Below are 19878 nucleotides of genomic sequence, written 5' to 3'. Positions count from 1 at the left end.
AATTAAGAACAGAGTTTCGTGTAGCCCAGATTGGCCTTGAGCCTCTGATCCCCCTGCCTCTACCACTTTCCCAGTGCCATGATGACAGTTGTGTTTCTTGAATGGTCACAGCCTTACAGCAGGAGACCCAGCCCAGAACTGGTGCCAGCATCCTGAGGTGTGGCTTTTAGGGGCCTCCACTTAGGTAAAGCTGGGTCCTTGGCTTTGCAAGAGAAAATAATTTCAGAATGAGCTAGTATGAGGCAGAGCTGGAATTTACAAAAGATTTTAGCACAGATCTTAGGTGCAGGGGTATAAGGAAGACAGACACTCCTGGGAGCTTGGGTGTGGGCTTCTCAGAGGGTAGTGATTGTGTATAGGACTTTTTTTTTTTTTAAAAAAGCTTTTAAAAGATGATTAATTTATTTTTATTTTATATGCATGGGTGTTTTGCCTACATGTATGTCTGTGTACCGTATTATGCAGTGTCTGTAGAGTTCAGAAAAGAGCAGTGGGTTCCCTGGGACTGGAGTTAAGAGATGTGAGCCACCATGTGGATGCTGGGAATCAAACCTGAGTCCTCTGGAAGAGCTCTTAACTGCTGAGCAATTGTCCCAGCCCCTGTCTTTTTGTTTTCCTTTTAAGACAAAAGCTCACTACATAGACAGGGTGGCCTTAAATTTACAGAGATCAACCTGCCTCTGCTTCCCCAGTGCTGGGCTCAGAGGTGTCTAATACCATGTCCTGCTGTGTGTAGGACTCTTCAGATCTCATTGTGTCACTGTTCTGTTGCTGTGAAGAGATACCATGACCAAAGCAACTGTTCTAAGAGAAAATATTTAATTGAGGACTTGCTTACAGTTTCAGAGGTGTAGTCCATCTTACACATGGTGCCGGAGCCCGAGCTGATAGCTGCATCTTTATCCACAGGCAGAGAGAGACTCTGGGCTTGGCATGGGTATTGAACCCCAAAGCCCACTCTAATCGACACACTTCTTCCAGTAAGGCCACACCTCTTAATCCTTCTAATCTTTTCAAATAGTGCTACTTCCTGGTGGCTAAGCTTTTAAATATGTGAGCCTATGGGAGCTGTTCTCGTTCAGACGGCCACACATTGCTCACCAGACCCTCCTCTCTTCTATGCTTACTCCCCTTTTGATCACTGAGACTGTGAGGGGCTCTGTGGGGGTACTTTGGATGGCACCATGATTGGGTAAAATACAACCACAGGCCTCAGGAGTTACAGAAGGGGGTTAAGATGTGCCTTTCACTGTAAATGAAGCTTCCTGTGAGATTCCTAGAAAACTGCAGGTTTCCAGCAGGATAAGCAAAAGTCTGGGTATGGGCAGGCCGAATCATTGTTCATTGCTGTTTAAGTTGGTTCTCTCTCTCTCTCTCTCTCTCTCTCTCTCTCTCTCTCTCTCTCTCTGTCTCTCTCTCTCTTTCATTCCTTGACTGTCCTGGAACTCACTCTGTAGACCAGGCTGGCCTTGAACTCACAGAGATCCACCTTCTCCTGCTTCCCCAGTGCTGAGATTAAAGGCTTGTGCCACCATGCCTGGATATTTAAACAGTCTTATTAGAAACTGTCTCTCTTTAAAAGAAACACCGCTCAGTGTAGACAGCCTTCACAGCAGACGGTAGCTGTGCTGGGATTCCTGATTCTCCTGACAGAGTCTTTCAGCCAGGCCTCCCTCCCTTCCCTGTTCCCACTGACAAGCCTGGTTTAGAGCCACATTCAGATTGAGGGAGGAAGTGGGGTTACGTTTGGATCTCGGAAGACCTCTGTCTGTTTCACTTAGGCCCAGGTTTCCCATCTCCTGTGGACTCTGTAATGCTCACCCTTAGGACTCAGTGGCGCATCGATGTAGAGAGGAGAGCATGGGGAGTTAAGGGTGGCACATAGATCTGACTGTGAGCGTGAGTCAGTGAGCGTGAGTCCCCGGAGGAGGACTGGGCTTCTTAGATACTCAGAGGCGTTTTCTAGTGGGCAGCTGGCAACGGATCTCGTGTGCCCAGGCTGGTCTTAATCCTTACGATGTCCTTATGTCTGAACCTCCTGAGTGGTAAGGACTACAGTGCTTGCCCTTGTGCCTGCCTTAGATCCCTCTCACACATGCTCTCACGCCCCACACACCCCATCAGTTGCTAACACTTTGTGTTCCATTTAACTTGGCTCTCTCTGATTCCGACCCCCCTCCTCCCCCCATCCTCCCTTCTCCCTCTTGGTTGCCTGGTGGCTGGTGTATCTATGTGGAGGGTGGCGCCTGCCTTGCTTCTCCTCGCTCTGCCAAGGGTGATTTTTCTGCAGGACAGTGACGTTAAAAAGGCTGCACTGCTCAGAACTATCTGGTGGCTCCCCGTGGTTTGCTGACATTCTCACACTCCGGAGCCAGCTTTCCTAGCCTCCTTCCCAGCTGAATGGAGCCACTGCTCTTTGTCACTAAAAACACATCCAACATTGTCCCCGCTGGTGCCTCCCGCCAGACTGACCCCTCTGTCGACTAAGCCTTTAGCTCCCTCGATATCAAAGAAAAGCTTAACGTGGACCTGAATTAGGGTATTAAGCCTGCAGCATAAGCTGTTTGCCGTTTGTTTGTTGGGATTAAACCGACCCGGGAGGGAGGGATGACTCCCAGTTGCTCTGCTGCAGCCCAGGGCGTGAGTGTGGACTCTGGTGCTGCCACCCCTGGTCCTGGGGGGAAAGTGCCTCTTCATGCTTAGTCATGGGATGTCGTGTGCCGTCAGCTCCAAGTGTAATTGGAGACAAGATTATCTCGGGGCGGGTGGTGTCCCTTTCCCTGTTGTCATAGGACTGTTTCAAATTAAATTATTTTAGGAGCAGGTGGCTGGCAGAGGGCGGTTTTCGCCTTTGTTCCTGGTGAAGTGAGGACGTAGCTTGTTTTGGTTGCTCAAAGTGCTGCTGATGGTGGTTTTGCTTGGGATTGGTGGGGAGGATTACATCTTACTTAGGGGCTGTGACATCATCCACTAAATAGACCTTGAGTTAAGCCCGCATTTTAACGCCCTTATCTCTTCAGATAGGACCTCACAAAGGAAGAGTTCCCAAATTCCACCACAAGTCCTGCATTCAAGTTTTGACTGTAATAGTACAGGTTTGAACATTGTTGGCCTGTGGTTATAGTTTTCTGAAGTTTTCTCAAGTTCCCTTCATGCTCCAGGGAGTCACTGGTTGTTCATCTGGGCCCCCATCTCCAGAGGAGGGAATGGGAAATGTGACCAACCACAAGCAATTAGTCCTAGGGAACCAGAGACCTGGAGATGGATGACCCAGAGTTTTGTTCTCTGGGGTGTGCTGTAGACTTTGGCCCCCTCAGCTCCCTGCATGGATGGGTCATTGTCTTGATTAGAGTTTCTGTGGTTGCCATGAAACACCGTGACCAAAAAGCAAGTTGGGGAGGAAAGGGTTTATTTGGCTTACACTTCAGCATTGCTGTTCATCACTGAAGGAAGTCAGGACAGGAACTCAAACAGGGCAGGATCCTGGCAGCAGGAAGTGATGCAGAGGCCATGGAGGGGTGCTGCTTACATGGCTTGCTCAGCCTGCTCTCTTATAGAACCTAGGACAGGGAGGGCACCACCCACGTGTGTAACATGAACGGTCCTGTTTGTTTGGGTTTCTGTCCTGCCCGTACCCCCAGCTGTTTAGTCCCAGAGAAAAATCATACAAAGATCTCTAAGTTATAAAGCTGATTGGCCCATTAGCTCTAGCCTCTCACTGGCTAACTCTCACATCTTGATTAACCCATTTTTCTGATCTGTGTTAGCCATGTGGCTCAGTACCTTTTTTCAGTGGGGCAGATCACATCCTGCTGCTTCGGTGGTCTGGGCAGGAGTGGGAGGATGATTCCTCCTTCCCAGAATTCTCCTGTTCTCATTACATCATTTCTACTTTCTGTCTGGTTTTCCCGCCTATATTTCCTACCTGGCCAATCAGCGTTTATTTATAACATGACTGACAGAATACAGGCAATTTTCCTGCACCACACATGTGCTGGGCCCCTCCCCCATTGATCACTAATTGAGACAATGCCTTAAAGAGTGTGACTTGCTAAAGAAGATGTCAGAGGAGGCTTTCAAAAAGGAGTGTTTAAATAGTTGTGAGTTTAAAATCCTGGAGATGTACGGCGTGTTACAGAGGCAGATTCTTTTCTGTGGAACATGCATCACAGCGGCTGCTCGTGAAGTCTCCACACTCAGTGTGGCCTGCAGCATGGATTTAGGGGCAGGAGGGTTTCCTTTCTTGAAAGCCTACCTTCTGGGTGGGTTTCTGTGGATGCTTTCCCCCGCGCCCCGCCCCGGACTGGAGGAAAAAAGGTGCAGAGGGGAGACATCCGCCAGAGTTCCTTTAGATTCTCACCTGCCAGCCTCCACACACTGATGTTCTCTGTCCCTCTCTGTCCTCTTGCTTCTTCCTGCTCACCCGTGTTCATTCCTTATTCTTTTCATCCTTCGTGTCTTCTCTCTGGGTTGTTTCATTAATGCTGCTGCTGTCTAACATTTCTCAAAGAAAGTCCCAGAAATTGCATTTGAATTATCCATGGTATAGATTCAAAAGATGGGTTCTAACCTCAGCACAGACCCAGATACAACCCCTCGCGCATGCGCGCACTTCCTGAGCCCTTGCCTAACCTGCTATACAGAAACCTGAGTTATTTCAGTTCTCATGTTGAAAGAATTTCAGGGGGCTGGGGAGATGGCTCAGCAGTTGAGTGTTTGTCCCGATCTCCCGGAGCACCTGAGTTTCCTTCCCAGAACCCATGTGGAGAGTTCGCAACGGCCTGTAACTCCACTTCCAGGGGATTTGATGCCTTCTTCTGGCCTCTGTGGCATCCACACATATGTGTGCACACACATACACAACTTTTTATATCTTCAAAGAATTTCCGAAATATACAAGTAGATTAACACAGGGTTCCTGCACATTTGTTCAGGTTCTCCTAATAGCATCGTGCGTGGTCCTGAAAGAGTCATGGAAACTAGGAATTACCCTTGGGATGGCACGGTCATCAGCTCAAACCACATGCTTCATGGGCTGACCAGTCTCTCACTTCTGGAATCCAATCGAGAACCTACCTTGTAAAATGTTGCCACACCTTCTTAGTCATCTCGGGTGACCGGTCTTCAGTCCTTCTTTATCTTAAGGTTCATTAGTTAATTTTGTGCATGCGTGGGCACGTGCATGCCTTGGCATCTGTGGAGGGAGCTGGTTTTCTCCTCCCGCCCTGTTGACTCTGGCTTCTCTGGCTTCTGCTGTGCTGTGTATTCCCTGCTTCCGGTCATGCTATCTCTTCTTCCTATCCCACCCTCGGGCTGCTGGGACGACAGATGGACGCCGCCACCGCCGTATCCAGCTTCTTAGTGGCTCTGGGGCTCAAACTCAGGCCGTCAGTCTTTAGCCTGCTGCGCCGCCCCCCCCTGGACTTGTTCCTTGCCTTTTATGGCCTTGACATTTTTGAGGAGTTGGATCTTCTATGGAACATCTCTGATTTTGGCTGATGTTTTCTTATGATTAGGTTTTACAGCTCTAAGAACCAAACAACCTCGTGGGGCCCCCCCCCCAGATGTATCTTGTCTCTCCTTGTTCTGTAAGGAGTCTGCACAAACTTCTTTAATTCTTGGAAGCCAGCCTCAGCATCCTGCGGTGCCCGCCAGCCTTTCTACCTTGAATTTTTGGGGTCCTTTACAAGGATGACCGTCTCAGTGTTGAATTTGCTTTTTTTTGTCACCTCACTCTCTAGTGTCCCTGCCTGTCTGGCTTCACCTCACTTTCACAGGTTTATCCCTGTGTTCATTTGTATACTCGATGTCCCTACAGGGGCTTCCCCAGAATAAGCCTCAGGCTCATGTTCTTTAGACCTTAATGGACACTGGATTCCCTTGGGAATCTTGTGAATGGTGGTGTCTGATTGAATGGGCTTTCATGTGGCCTGAGTAGTTGTGTTTCTGAAGATGGCCAGGCACAGCTGTTGGACACTGACCACCTCAGCTATCCGGTTTCTGCACGCCTCTCTTTCGAAGGCATTGTCAGCTCAAGCTCAGCTACTGTGACTGCACAGCGGCTCTCTCTGTCCTCTTTGGCTCCTGTGTGCCCGCTCTTCCTACAGCAGCAAGGGAAATGGACTTCAAAACCCATGCTTCTGATCAGGTCCTTCAGCGGCTTCCTATTGCTCTCTGATACTGCTTGGTCCCTTTGTGTCTCAGGACCTCAGGTGTTCCTCAGGCCCTGTCCACTTTGTGTTTGGAGACAAGGTTTCTCAAATGGCATGGAGCTCTCTGAGTCGTCTAGGCTGGATGGCCAGTGAGCCCCAGGGATCAGCCTGCATCTCTGTGCCTCCCCAGTGATGAGATGATAAATGTGCACCAGTGTGCCTGGCTTTTTTATGTGGATTCTGGCGGCTGAGCGCAGCAGGCCTTCCTGCTGTCAGGACAAGCACTTCAGTTACTCAGCTAAAATCATCATTATACCTTTTAGTAGGAGTGACCCTTGCGGAGGGTGCCAGTACACACTGGGTACCCCGGGCGGAGAGAGGATGCTGGTACACATTGGGTGGGTACCCCGGGCAGAGGGTGCTGGTACACACTGGGTACCCTTGCGGAGGGTGCCAGTACACACTAGGTACCCTGGGCGGAGGGTGCTGGTACACACTGTATACTCTGGGCAGAGGGTGCTGGTTCACACTGGCAATGGGAAAGACAAGGAAGGTGCTGCTTTGTAAATGAAGGAAAAGATGAAAGGAGGGGGGTGGCCCTGGAAACCTTCCTCAGGACGTCCTGAGAACTAGGAGGAAAACGGTGAAGATTTGCCAAGTTGCTCAACAGTTGATCTGACTGCTTTTGTGTTTTAAGTCTTAGGCGTCAATGGGGGCTTGTTTTGTTTTGTAGATTGAATGTCCTCAGCGAGTTGAGATGAGTCATGTGTTTTGAAAACTGCACGGTTTAGCAAAGCAGCAAGAATAATAGTTCCATTTGGATTAAAGCTCGTTAGAGATGGGTGACCCTGTAGTACCCAGGCCAACTCAGAGAGTATGTCTTTTTTTGTCAGCACTCAGGCCTGTGGCCTGGAGGTGTCCATAGTTCGGCAGTGGGACTCAGTCTAAGACAGGCGCCTCTCTAGTAGCCAGATCTGTCCTGTACTTTCGGCTCAGTTTTAACACAACAACACAGTCCGACATGTTTTCAGCTTTTCTTATCAACAGTTTTGGTAAAATGGACTGGTAAAACACGGTGAGGTGTGAAGACTACAAAACTGCCTTTCTAGCCCCCCAAACACGTACCCCTGTAGGTGGGGGTGTTTTCAGCACGGTAACATAAACCCCGTAAGCCGCATTGTGACAGGTGGGGACTGGCTGAGGTCTTAAAGGGATCCAGTTGGCACGAGGAGTCCATGATTCCTCGATGTTCTGCTACAGTTAGAAAAGACTTTGAAATGGCATAAAATGACTTCAAAACGTATCTCAGAATGCCACATTGTTTTGTCTGTGTGAGTCTCGGGCAGACAGCTGGGTGTCTCTGTCACTAATTTTTAATCATTGTGAACAGACTTGGCGTGGAGGAGAGGGCATATGGCAGTTTCTGGCCTGGAAGAGCCAGCACGGCCAAGTGGGCACCCAGTGAAGATGACGTGCGGAGAAAGTGCCTCCACACTGGCCCCCGGGTCAGTGGGGAGAGAAGCAGGTACTGCCAGTTGCTGGCGGCGTTTGCTCTTTCCACAAGACCCCTGCGTCATTTGCACGCTCACATTGCTTACACGCCCACGGCACTGCCTGAGAAGCAGCACCTTTCCCCAGCCCCTTTTCCTTTCTCTGTCATCAGAGAGAAAAACCCTTTCACTTTTGGGGGATCTAAAGCTTTACAGCCTGAAAACTGATCTCTAGGGCTTGAAATGAGAGTCCCTGATGCCTCTTCTGTGGAGACAGAGGCTCACCTGGGATTTCTAACCTCTTCCTGAATTAACTAGAGGTAATTCCCCATGGCTTTGCAGCTGCCGCCTCATCGGAGCCGGTGACTCTCCCCCAGGGCTTGGCAGAGAGAATAGACCTCCTGGGTTGGCACCTTCCAGTCCTCAGTGCAGAGGTTTTTTTTTGTGCCTGCTCTTTTTCAGTTGGGGACTTTGAGGTTTATTTTTAATCTTTTTGACCATTTTGCCTTTCCTCATCCCTGCTCTTTAATTTTAATTTGTGGCAGATCTTTGGGGTCATAAACGAGCCACTGAACAAGGCTCTTTGTATTTTAACTCTTGCATCCTTCTGGTTCACAGGAAGGTGTGTTTCTGACTCATTTTAGAAGGAATCTTGTCCTCTGTTTGGCTCTTAAATTTTAAACATTATAGCAGAATATTGTTATTATTTTAAAAAATACTATTATGTGTACGTGTCTGGTTTGTATGTCTTTGTACCACATGTGTGCAGGAATCTTTGGAGGTCAGAAGAGGAGCCAGATTCGCTGGAACTCGAGTTACAGATAGTTGGGAGCCGCCGTGTGGGTGCTGGGGACAAACCCAGGTCCTCTGGAAGAGCAGCCAGCTCTCCTAACCTCAGAGCCATCTCTCCTGCCCTCATAGCAGAGTTTAAAACAGACATATACATTCTTTATTCTTAGGCAAGCTTTCAAATGTGTGTGAACACAGTTAGAATTTTATAATCTTTTAAATGTATGCTTTTTAAAAAGTCTTCCTCCAACTCCTCCATTTGTACTGGCTACGCGGCTGCATTATTGTGAACATGCACTGCCACCCCCTGTTTGCCCTGGTTACGCGGCTGCCCCTTGTTTGCCCTGGTTACGCGGCTGCCCCTTGTTTGCCCTGGTTACGTGGCTGCGTTATTGTGAATGTGCACCGCCACCCCCTGTTTGCCCTGGTTACGTGGCTGTGTTATTGTGAACGTGCACCGTCACCCCTAGTTTGCCCTGGTTACGAGGCTGCCCCTTGTTTGCCCTGGTTACGTGGCTGCGTTATTGTGAATGTGCACCGCCACCCCTTGTTTGCCAGGGATAATAATGTTCCTTCCTGAAGGATATTCTTGTTCCGGGGCTCTTTACCTAGGTTCTTTAATTGGTACAACCACCCCTCGTTACTATTTATGTATTTTCTTGTGTGTGTGCAGGTGTGTGCGTGTGTGTCTGTGGAGGCCAGAGGATGACCTCAGGTACTGTCCCTCAGAAGCCATCTACTCCCCCCCACAAAAAGAGAGAGATTTACTTAAAAGAAATAGATGATTGCTATTATTAGCGTGTGTTTATGACACATGTGTGCATGCCTGTTTTACAGCACACGTGTGGGAGTCAGAGGACATCTATGTGGGGTCGAATCTTTCCTCCCACCTCTATGTGGGTCCTAGGGATCAAATTTAGGGTACCAGACTTTCAAGGCAAGCACCCTTATCTGCTGAGCTGTCTCGCTGGCCCAACCTCACTTTCTGAGACGGGGTCTCTCACTAGCCCGAAACTTAAGTTAGTCTGTTTGCCAGTGGGATCCAGGGATCCTCCTGCCTCTGCTCTCCAGAGTAGGCATTGCAAGTGTGTGCCGCCATACCTGGCTTTTCACATGGATGCTGGGAATGGAACTCAGGTTGTCATATCGGCCCCTGCACGTTCCCTCCATCCCCTTGTGTGTCTTTTTGATACAGAGGTTTAGTGGTTATGCAGATCTAAAGCACCAGATATTTTCTCCCAGTCTGACTTTGAAGGTTCTGTTCCACTGTAGTCTGGCTTCTGCGAAGTGGCTGTCTGATCTTTTACTGCCAATCATCTTTCTTTTCTGGCTCTGCTTGTGATTTTCCTTGTCTTTGGGTGTTTTCTCAGTCTTTTTTATTTGTTTGTCTGATTTTTGAGGCAGGATCTTACTATGTAGGTCTGGGTGTCCTGGAAGTTACCATGTAGAGCAGGCTGTCCTTGAACACAGAGATCTATCCTGGCTCTGCCTCCTGGCCACTGGTGTTGAAGGTGTGGGCTCCCATGCCTGGCTTCCCTCTCGGCCTTTTAATGGCACTTTATTTCCCTGTGTGTTTCATAATTTTTATTTTTGTGCTCACATTTATTTGATCTGTAGCTGAGGGAAGTGTTTGCTATGTGGTGTAACAGTGTGCTTTTCTGACCACATTTTTTGTGTGTTTTCCTTTTAAGAAACGGTCTCATGCTGGGCAGTAGGTGGTGCACACCTTTAATCCCAGCACTCAGGAGGCAGAGGCCGGTGGATCTCTGAGTTTGAGGCCAGCCTGATCTACAAGAGCTAGTTACAGGACAGCTAGGACTGTTTCACAGAGAAATCCTGTCTCGAAAAACAAACAAACAAACAAACAAACAAAAGATGATCTCACTATGTTGCTAGGCTGCTTTCAAATTGATTAGTTCAAGTGATCCCCTTGCCACAGGCGCCCTAGTGACCAGGGTGACATGCGTGTGATCCCCATGCCTAGCCCAAGGAAAACGGATGTTACTATCTGACAGACAGTGAAGACCTGGCCTGTCTTCTCTGTCCTAAGCAGTTTACTAGGACCATAGAAATGATGTAGGTTCTAAACCTGGGGACATGTTTTACATGATTGCTACAAAGAGTCCGAGTTGCGGTAGACAGTTTCCTTTGGGGCGTAAAGGATAGAAATTTGCTATCTCCTTTCTGGAGTGTGGAAATCCAAGGTCAGCTTCTCAGATGGCACAGTTGATTGTCTCTGAAGGCTGTGAATAAGAATCTACTCCCGGCTCCCGATGATTGGCAGGCAATTTCTGATCTTGGGCTACACCACCCTGATGCACTCTCATGTTTGCATGCTCTCTTGCCTGCACGTGTGTATCCACATTTCCCCCCTTACTAAGATGCCACTCATAAAATAGAATGGATTAAAGATTATCTGCACCATTTCACACACGTTTGGGGCAGATGGCTTTGTGCATATGATTGTATGAAGTAAGGTGCGTGGGTGTGTGTCCACACATGCAGACTTAAGGAAGTGCTCAGGTGCGTGGGTGTGTGTCCACACATGCAGACTTAAGGAAGTGCTCAGGTGCATGGGTGTGTATCCACACATGCAGACTTAAGTGAAGGAAGTGCTCAGGTTCGTGGGTGTGTGGCCACACTTGCAGACTTAAGGAAGTGCTCAGGTTCGTGGGTGTGTGTCCACACATGCAGACTTAAGTGAAGGAAGTGCTCCGGTGCGTGACTCTGTGTAGATTACCGCAGTACCGCTTTTGGCACTGTCTAGCTTCCAACTAGAATTTCTACAAATTGTGGCTATTAATAATGAATGGATATTTTTATATGTATTTTTATTTTATGTGTATGAATTTTTCTTTGCATTATTTTACGTGTCTGGTATCTGCAGAGACGAGAAGAGGGTGCTGGATCTCCAGGAGCTGGGGTTACAGAAGGTTGTCAGTTGCCACATATGCTGGAAACAGAATGCAAGAGCAGCCAGTGCTCTTAACCACCAAGCCACCTCTCCAGCCCTAGTGAATGGGTATTTTCTGGATGAGTGGTTCTTTACATCCGAAGTGAGGTGTTCACACTCTGACTCTTTGAATGGCTGCTAACTCAACTTTGCTTCTCTTGCTAGATGAGCTCTCCCTGGAACAGCACAACCCTTCTTTAAGTCTCGAGGAGCTCCTGCCGGAGACAAGCATCATGCCCAGCGCTGCACATGTGGCCTTACCAGAGACTCCAGGGTCCCAGCCAAGCATCCCTGCCCTTGCCCTACCCTCTGCATCTGCTCCCACTTTTGATACAGCCTTTTTAAATCACAGACATCAGACTCAAAGTACAACAGAGCACAACGTCTTTGGGGCACATTATGGATTCGTGCCGAGTAACGAGGTGGCGGTTGATGATGATGAGATGGATAACTTTCTGCCAGATGATCCCTGGACCTCTTCACGGGTGCTTTCCCCAACGCAGTCTGTCACACCGAGCCCACTGGAGCCACCCCGGGAAATGCCAGAGCCTGGGATGACTCCATCGCTACCCAGGATTTCTTTGCAGGATGAAATGCTATCCGCATGTCAGAACACAGTGCAACGGGCAACTGCGCACATTGAGTCCGCCAGTGATTTCAGCTCTTCCTGGTCAGCTTTTCTCACATCTGAGGGCATCATTCCAACTCCTAGCAGGAGTTTGGTGCTTCATCCTACGGAAGTTCACAGCCAGTTATCGAGCAAGGCTTTGCCAGAGATTGTAGCTTCCATAACCGAGGGCGCAGAAGACCTCCTTTCCAGCTCCTGGATTTCAGTGTCTCAGCCGTTCGGCGGTGGCGTGACTCAGCAGCCATCTGTTCCCCTGTGGGAGGCGACACAGCCTCTTCTGGGTGTCCTGGCCACAAGCACAGACAGATACCCTAATGGGACCACTGCTTGGAATAAACATCTAGAGGAAGCCATCTCTCTAAGAACACTCCCCAGTGCAACCATGTCAGCTACAGACCCTGTTTTTATCGGCCCACCTTCTGCGTTATTCTCAGCCCCGCTGTCATCTGTGTCTCTTGCTACCCAGTCAGCCGGCATTTCGGATAACCCCTTCCTCTCTAGCAGGGCCGGGGAAACCTCAGAACCACCGCGCAGCTCCACGGTCCCCAGCTTTACTGACCAGCCCCATGTCCTCAACCCTGAGGCATCCTTGAGACCACATACCTGGTGTGTGTCCTGTGCTGTCCCATCACCTCAGCAAGCTCTGGCCAGGAGCCTCACGGAGAAGGACATGGGATCAGGGGACGGGCTTGAGGCTCTGTCTACGGCCTCGGTGGAAGTGAGCCGTCTCTCTCCGTCGAGCAGCATGGGCACAGACCTCTCTGAACTTGAAGATCTTCAAGAATTTGATACTCTTTCCTCTTCCAGACCTGCCGTCCCCCTTCCTTCCAGCTCCGTGGGGTTCTGGGAAGTCCGCGTGGATATGTCACCTGAGGTGGATATGAGCAGCATCGTCACCACCCAGGTGTACTCTTCCCACGGCCCCCTCTCCACACCAAGCTCACTTGATTCCGCTTTTGGCCTCTCCGTCACCAACGAGCTAGCGACGCCATCCAGTGTGACCCATCTGTCGTCCTCAGTCATCCCCAGCGTCCCTTTTGACTCATCTTTCTCTTTGACAGCAGCTCAAAGCACGCCATCCCTCCCAGCTGGACACCTAAGCCTTCGCACCTCCTCCAGTTCCGTCTCCTCAGTAGAGTCTAAAGTTTCTGCTGATCTCGAACCGACCAGCTTTTTGGAACTCGAGTCTGGAAGTCTTTTGGATTCCACATCCAGCTTTTCCTCAACTCCAGTCGTGGGCTTCAGCACTCCGGCCCCTTCACGGTCAGATGTGCTTGCTTTTCCATCCTTGACGTCAAGTGACCCATCAACCTTCCTTTCTCAGCCTTTCCCCACCACAGCCGAGACATTTTCATTGTCCAGCTTTATCAGTTTACAGTCCCCTCAGCTTTTTGTTTCTAACCCCACGAGTCTAGAGCCATCTCAACCTTGGTCCAGTTCAGACCTCCTCGTGAAGACAGCCACTCTCTTTCCTAGGCACTCCGAAATGCCCCCGCTTTCAAGCTCCCCCTCTGATTCTCTCAAGTTCGCCGAAGCGTGGAGAGTTTCCCTGGTCCAGTCCGACGCTCATCTCGCCTCCACTTTCTCTGAAGCTACCTCTGTCTCTGAATTTTCACTCATTCCCCATGAATCCTCAGTCAGCACACTGGTGCCCTCCAGCTCCGAGACCCCCCTTGGCATCTCAACTGCTGGGACTCACCTCTCATCCCTGCCAGCTGGTTTCCATTTGACACCCATTTTAACCGAGTCATCTCCATTCTCGACGCTGACGCCTTCTGACGGCAGTGTGGGCATGACAGACCATCACACATCTGTCTCACCCATATCCTCCAGTGCCATTCCGGCCAGCACAGAGTCAGCCTCTAGCGTATACCCGCCAACCACCCCATCGCTTGCTCCTGAAGTCAACCCTTCACCTCTGCCCACAAAGCCAGTCATGGGCTCATCATCGACACCCACAGATTTACCACCCAATACCTCCCCAGAACCAAGTACCTCCCCGGAACCAAGCATGCCCCCCATCAGCACTGCCCCTGGTGATACCGTGGACTCTGCTCTGAACAGCGAGCCTATGAGTCAGAACCCTCCGGGGAACAGTGCGCCCCCTCCCCAGCCCTCCCTCGGTCCTGTGACCACCTCCACGCTCGAAGCCACAGTTGGTACACCAGCACTGGCCACAGCCAAGCCGCCATATGTGTGTGATATTACAGTTCCCGATGCCTATTTGATCACAACTGGTAAGGCCCTGCTTCCAGTCACCTCTCTGAGGTAGGGGACCTCTCTAAGGTGTTTGTGTGCAGTGTTTATGAGACACCATCGTGTTGTGAGAGTAGGTGTCGGTCTCACATGACCTGCGGGTAGCCGGCCTCTTCCTCGGCCGGCTTCCTGCTAGCCATCCAGTCCCTTCGTCTCTTGATCTACTTTCCCGAGTGTCAAACAAGGACCGTGGGCTCCTTAGGTTACTGTAAGGATTGAAATGTGTAAAATACATAACAGCTAGGAAATAGCTGCACAGCATTGAGTATTAGTAACTACCATAAGAACAATAAAAATTTTAGTGGGCTGTGGAACTTCTTTGGCTTTGGAACTCAATGCCCAGCATATTCATAAATGTCATGAAGCAAAACACATTCTTGTTTAATTTTTAATATCAGCCTTTCTCTTATTGGTAGCAGCTGTCTGCTAGGGAGAGAGTCTAGGCAAAGTGTTTTTTTTTTTTTTTTTTTTTTTTTTTTTTTTTTTTTTTTTTTTTTTNTTTTTTTTTTTTTTTTTTTTTTTTTTTTTTTTTTTTTTTTTTTGTGGAGCTCCATAATAGTATTGCAGAATCACGTGAAGGGTGTTGATGGCTCGGAGGGAGATGCTGGGAAGCCGACCTCTCTTCTCTTGGCCTTGGAGAAACCGTAGAGAACCAGGAAACAATGTGTATGATTCATGGATGGATCCTGTTTCCCAGACTCAGGTCCCCCATGTCTAAGGTGGCGGTGTCCTGACTTCCTCAGTTTAGCCAGAGAAGGTGGTAATTGTGTGGCAGGCAGTGGGGCCCTTGAGCAGCACGTAGCTATCCTGAGTGGTTCCCTTAGCTACACGGGGCTACTTGTAGCATGTACCTCCTGTCTCTATTGAGTAGTTCTGCCTCACTCTCCCTGAGTTTGGCTCCTCCTGCTTCCCTCCCCCTCCCTCTTTCCCTTCCTACTCATTTCGTTTTCCAGTGTGTCATTCATGGCACAGTCTTGGCCACCCAGAGCCCGGCAGGCCATGCCAGCTGGCTGTTGGTGGGATCAGCCGAGGCAGGCAGACAGGGGCCGTGGATTTGTTGTAATGGTTTGGGCACTAAAGAACTGAGCAGGTGACGCCCCCCCCCCGCCTTCTCACCACGAGCCTCTGAGTTACTAGAGAAACAACTCAGCTTAAGCATTTGTTTTTATAATGAACAAATGAGGGTTGGTTCTGTCTCAAGTTTTAATAATCTAAGATAGGATAATGAAAACAATTGAAGAGCGGAACTAGAGAGATGGCTTGGTGGTTAAAAGAGTGTGCTGCTCTTGCAGAGGACCAGAGTTTGAGCCCCAGCACCCGTGACGGATGCCCCACAACTGCCTGTAATTCTAACTCCAGGGGATCTGACCAGCTTCTACCATTCTCCACAATCACCTGCACCTATATGCAATCCACAGACACACATGTACATGAATAAAATCAAAATAAGAATAACAACACTAGATATAATTCTGCATATAGAATGGAGGGGGAAGGAAAAGCATTATGGGATAGAAGGGAAGGTTTACTGGCAGACAGGCATACTTGCTGTCACAGATTTATATTTATTATTTTAGAGGTGTGTGTGTTTGCAGGTATCTGTGGAGGCCAGGAGATGGATTTAAACTGCAGCCTTGGAGATGGTGAGCTGCCTGATGTAGGTGCTGGGGATCAGCCTGGGTCCTCCTCGAGTGTGCACTCCAAACCACAGAGTCAGCTCTGCAGCCCTGGTTCAGATTTTCAAATTGGACTTTTGTGTGAAAAACGAATAGAAAGAAATAGACTTTGGAATGAAAACTACTTTATTTCCCGTATAAAATGTTACTAGGTGGACATTATCAAGAAATTCGCTCCCATCAGTAGTGGTTAGCACTCCCCAGCAGCTGCTTGGAACGCTCGGTGCAGCCGTCCTCCTCCTGTGGAGGACGGTATCGCTAGTTGTTAGCAACTTAATGATTTTAAAAATATTACTTCTGAGAGCTTTTAAAGCCTCAACCTTTGCCGTTGGGTGCATAGCTGGAGGAATTGTATTACTTGTTGAGAAGGAAGAGGGAAGTGGAAGCTCCTGTCTCCTGAGTGGGCCACAGTTGCTGCCCTCCCGTCCTGCCCACCAACCTTCTCAGCGTGTCAGGCTGACGCTGTGCGTGGTTTTTCTGTTTCCTGTAATACTTCAGGTAGACATTACTACTCTGTCCTAGTCTGGGCCTTATGTTTCAAAACAAGCCGCTAGCATGCTTCGTCTCAGCTGTGGCTTCCTGAAGTGACAGCTTCATGCTTCCTAGTAGCACTAAAATGCATCTGCTGGTTGACTCTCGTTTCTAGTGCTGGCCAGGCGAGCTGTGCAGGAGTATATCATTACATCAATCAAAGAAGTGTTGAGGATTCACTTCAACCGTGCGGTGGAGCTGAAGGTGAGCCCCGAGCCTGGGAGCCAGGTCTGACATGCTTGTGGGGTCTCGTAGGGTGTGGGTAAGTGCCGTGGGCTCTGTCTTTGAATTCTCTCTCTCACTCCTCTCCAGGCATACAGTTTCCTCAGCTTCTCCACTCCCAGACCAGCGGCAGCATAGTTTGGGGCGACCTTACAAGTCTTGCTGTCCCTGTTACTTTAATGAAATGAGTTGGGCTTAGGTTAGGTTTCAGAGCGAGTCCATTTGTGTCTTTCTGTGTATTTAGTGTGACTGAGATGGATTTCCACACTTTGCATTGCATCCACCCATGTGAGCCTTACAGAAAGCCGTGGTCTACTAGTCCTCCCTCTGGCTAACCAGAGCCGTGACCGTGAGCCATGCTGGCCATGGAGCTTGTGAAATGGGCCCGGCCTGAATTAATAAGATGCGCGGTGGGTGCGGGCTGCGTGCTGGAGCTCAGACCTGCAGCAGATAGAGGGCACAGACTGTATCACTAACTCTGGTATCGACCACACCCCAGAATGTAGCTTCCCCCATCCCTCTACTTTTACTGTGGCCACCATAAACTTCAAAGCCGCTCAAGTGGCCGTCACTGTGTTGTTTAAACAGTGAGGCTCTAGGAAACAACTGCTTCTTTTTGTGTGGCGTAGACATGACCGAAGTCTTGGTTTTTCCACAACTCACCTTTCAGCCCATGTTACTGGGTGTCTGCCCTCTCTTGCCGCTCATGTACTTCTGTGCTGTTTTCGTGAGAGTTGGGCAAAGGTAAAAGGAATGTGTAAAATAAAATCTTGCCTATCTTCGAAGCGTTTATCCTCCCAGTTAAGCTGCTGATACTGAGATATATATATAATAATGATACTGAGATATATATATATAGATATATATATATAATTTTTTTCTCTCCAACAGTTTTCTTTTCGTTTGAACTGTCTTTTTAAACTCTTCTATTTCTCTAGGTCTATGAACTGTTCACAGACTTCACTTTTCTGGTAACATCGGGTCCTTTTATTTACACGGCAATATCAGTCATTAATGTCCTCATCAATAGCAAACTTGTGCGCGACCAAACTCCTTTAATCCTGTCTGTGAAGCCGTCTTTCCTCGTGCCAGAGCCCAGGTTCCAAGTTCAAACAGGTGAGACAACTGAATATAGATGCTTGGGTTTGTGTGTAGAATTTATTTTAATTATATATCTACTTAAAATTGGGGGTTCTGTCCCGGTGAGATGGCTCAGCGGATGAAGGAAGACCTGAATGTGATCTCTTGAACCCACATGGTCGGAAGGAGGGAACCGACTCCTGTAGGTTGTACTTTGATCTCTACTTGCATGTGCGCCCGTGCACGCACACACACATACAGTAAATGTAAAAACTGAGGAAGGGGCACACATGTAGTACATAGACACATGAGGGCAAATCACCGATGCACATAAAACAAAATATTAGATAATTTTTAAATTGGGTATTGTTTTAAGAATATCCATTAATTTATTGGACTCGTGCTTCTGGCTTTAAGCCAATCTGAGTAGCTATGATGTCATCCATGGGCTATTGCACCTGGGCCGACAACAGCTTTGCGTTTATGAAAAAAACCAAACACATACAAAGGTACAGAAAACGGTTTAATGAATTCACACGTGCCATTATACGGAACTTTTAGTTCCTTTTTGTTTTCATGTGTGTGCGTGTGTAAGCGAGTACACGTGTCTAAAGGTGTGTGCGTGAGTGTGTGCGTGAGTGTGTACGTGTGTATGTGTGCATAGGCACGAGGAACCAGAGTGTGACTTAGGAGCTATTGCATGGTGCTGCCCACCCTGTCTGCTGAGACAGGGTTTCTCACTGGCCGGAACTCTCCAGCTGGGGATCTGTCGGGCTCAGCCACCCTGGCGCTGTGATAACAAGCATCACCGTGGCTGGCTTTTTTTTCATGTGGGTTCTGGGGATGGATCTCAAATCCTCATGTTTGTGAGGCATGGCGCCTTATTGACTGAACCGTCTCCCCAATCAGAACAGTTTTCAATTCTTAGCCAAACTTTTATTACCTTTGCTCCCATTCACTTCTCCTTACATTATTTTATAGTAAATCCTAAAAGACCATAAAATTTCACTCTCGTGTTTCAGCCTGTACCTCTACAAGAGGACTATTCAAGCCAGACGCACATCTGTCCATATCATCACCCCTAAAGTTAACAGTAATCGCTTACTGCTTTATTTAACCTTTTACTATGGGCTCTTTCAGTCATGTGTGAAAGCAGAATACACAGCATGAAGTTCACACACGTTTATTAATAAGCTTAAAAAATAATCAAGATTTTTTTTCTTTACCAGTTTTCAAGCAAAATTGGTAAAACTTTTCTGAAGATGCAAGAATGTTTTAAGGAGTTGGGTGGTGGTAGCACATGCCTTTAATCCGCGAACTTAGAAGTCAGAGGCAGACGGATCTCTGTGAGTTGGAGGCCAGTCTGGTCTACAAAGTGAGTTCCAGGACAGCCAGGGTGGTTACAGAGAAACCCTGTCTCAAAAGCTAAACACACAAAAAAATGTTTTTATGTGATGCCAAATGTCGTTTTATCTTGTCTCCATGTACTTAGTAATCCATCTGTAATAAATATTATATATTTGAATTGTTTATAAGTTACATCTTCTAATGTGTAGATTTTTAACTAGACTTGAACTCCTGGTTCCCAGTGGCTTTTCTGTCTTAGCCTCCTGAGTCACTGAGCCCAAAGGCTCGCCATTCACTTTCACGCCACATGTGTTTATGTGTTAAAAAAAAAAAGTTGGCTTTTGCTATTTTGGTTTTTTGTTTGTTTGTTTTTTGGTTTTGGAGACAGGGTTTCTCTGTCTAACAGTCCTGGCTGTCGTGGAACTTACTTGGTAGACCAGGCTAGCCTTGAATTCACTGAGGTCCACCTGCCTCTGCCTTCCAAGTGCTAGGATTAAAGGCGTTTGCTACCACCGCCTGACCAAATGTTGGCTTTCTATATTTCTCTGAGGTGAAACTTAGAAGTAATATAATTCATCCTTGGCTCCAGGAAGCAACCAGTCCGCATCACCCTCAATAAGTAGTTGAGGAGCCCATCTCAGGAACTCGGCCCACCGAGTCTCTGCAGAGCAGAATCCTGCTTTGTGACCCTGGGAAACACTTGTAGCAACACCTCAAACAGCTTCGCCCCCAGAGACTCCCTCAAAGTAAATCC

General features: G+C 48.4%; 1 protein-coding gene across 4 annotated transcripts in view; it reads left to right on the top strand.

Annotated features, from left to right (window-relative positions):
- Kiaa1549 (KIAA1549 ortholog) overlaps positions 1–19878 on the top strand; it is a 125647-nt gene that overhangs the window by 38351 nt on the left and 67418 nt on the right. For all 4 annotated transcript variants that reach the window (XM_050147901.1, XM_050147899.1, XM_050147900.1 and 1 more), the window contains exons 2-4: positions 11550–14249; positions 16591–16679; positions 17636–17813. In XM_050147901.1, the coding sequence (XP_050003858.1) occupies positions 11550–14249; positions 16591–16679; positions 17636–17813 (2967 nt within the window). The remainder of the gene's footprint in view (positions 1–11549; positions 14250–16590; positions 16680–17635; positions 17814–19878) is intronic.

This window comes from Alexandromys fortis, unplaced genomic scaffold (genome assembly GCF_014885135.2).
Source record: "Alexandromys fortis isolate MF-2015 unplaced genomic scaffold, M_Fortis_MF-2015_v1.1 scaffold_57, whole genome shotgun sequence".
Taxonomy (NCBI): Eukaryota; Metazoa; Chordata; class Mammalia; order Rodentia; family Cricetidae; genus Alexandromys; species Alexandromys fortis.
The sequence above is the reverse complement of the archived record's forward strand: the minus strand, read 5'-3'. Positions and strand labels throughout refer to the sequence as shown.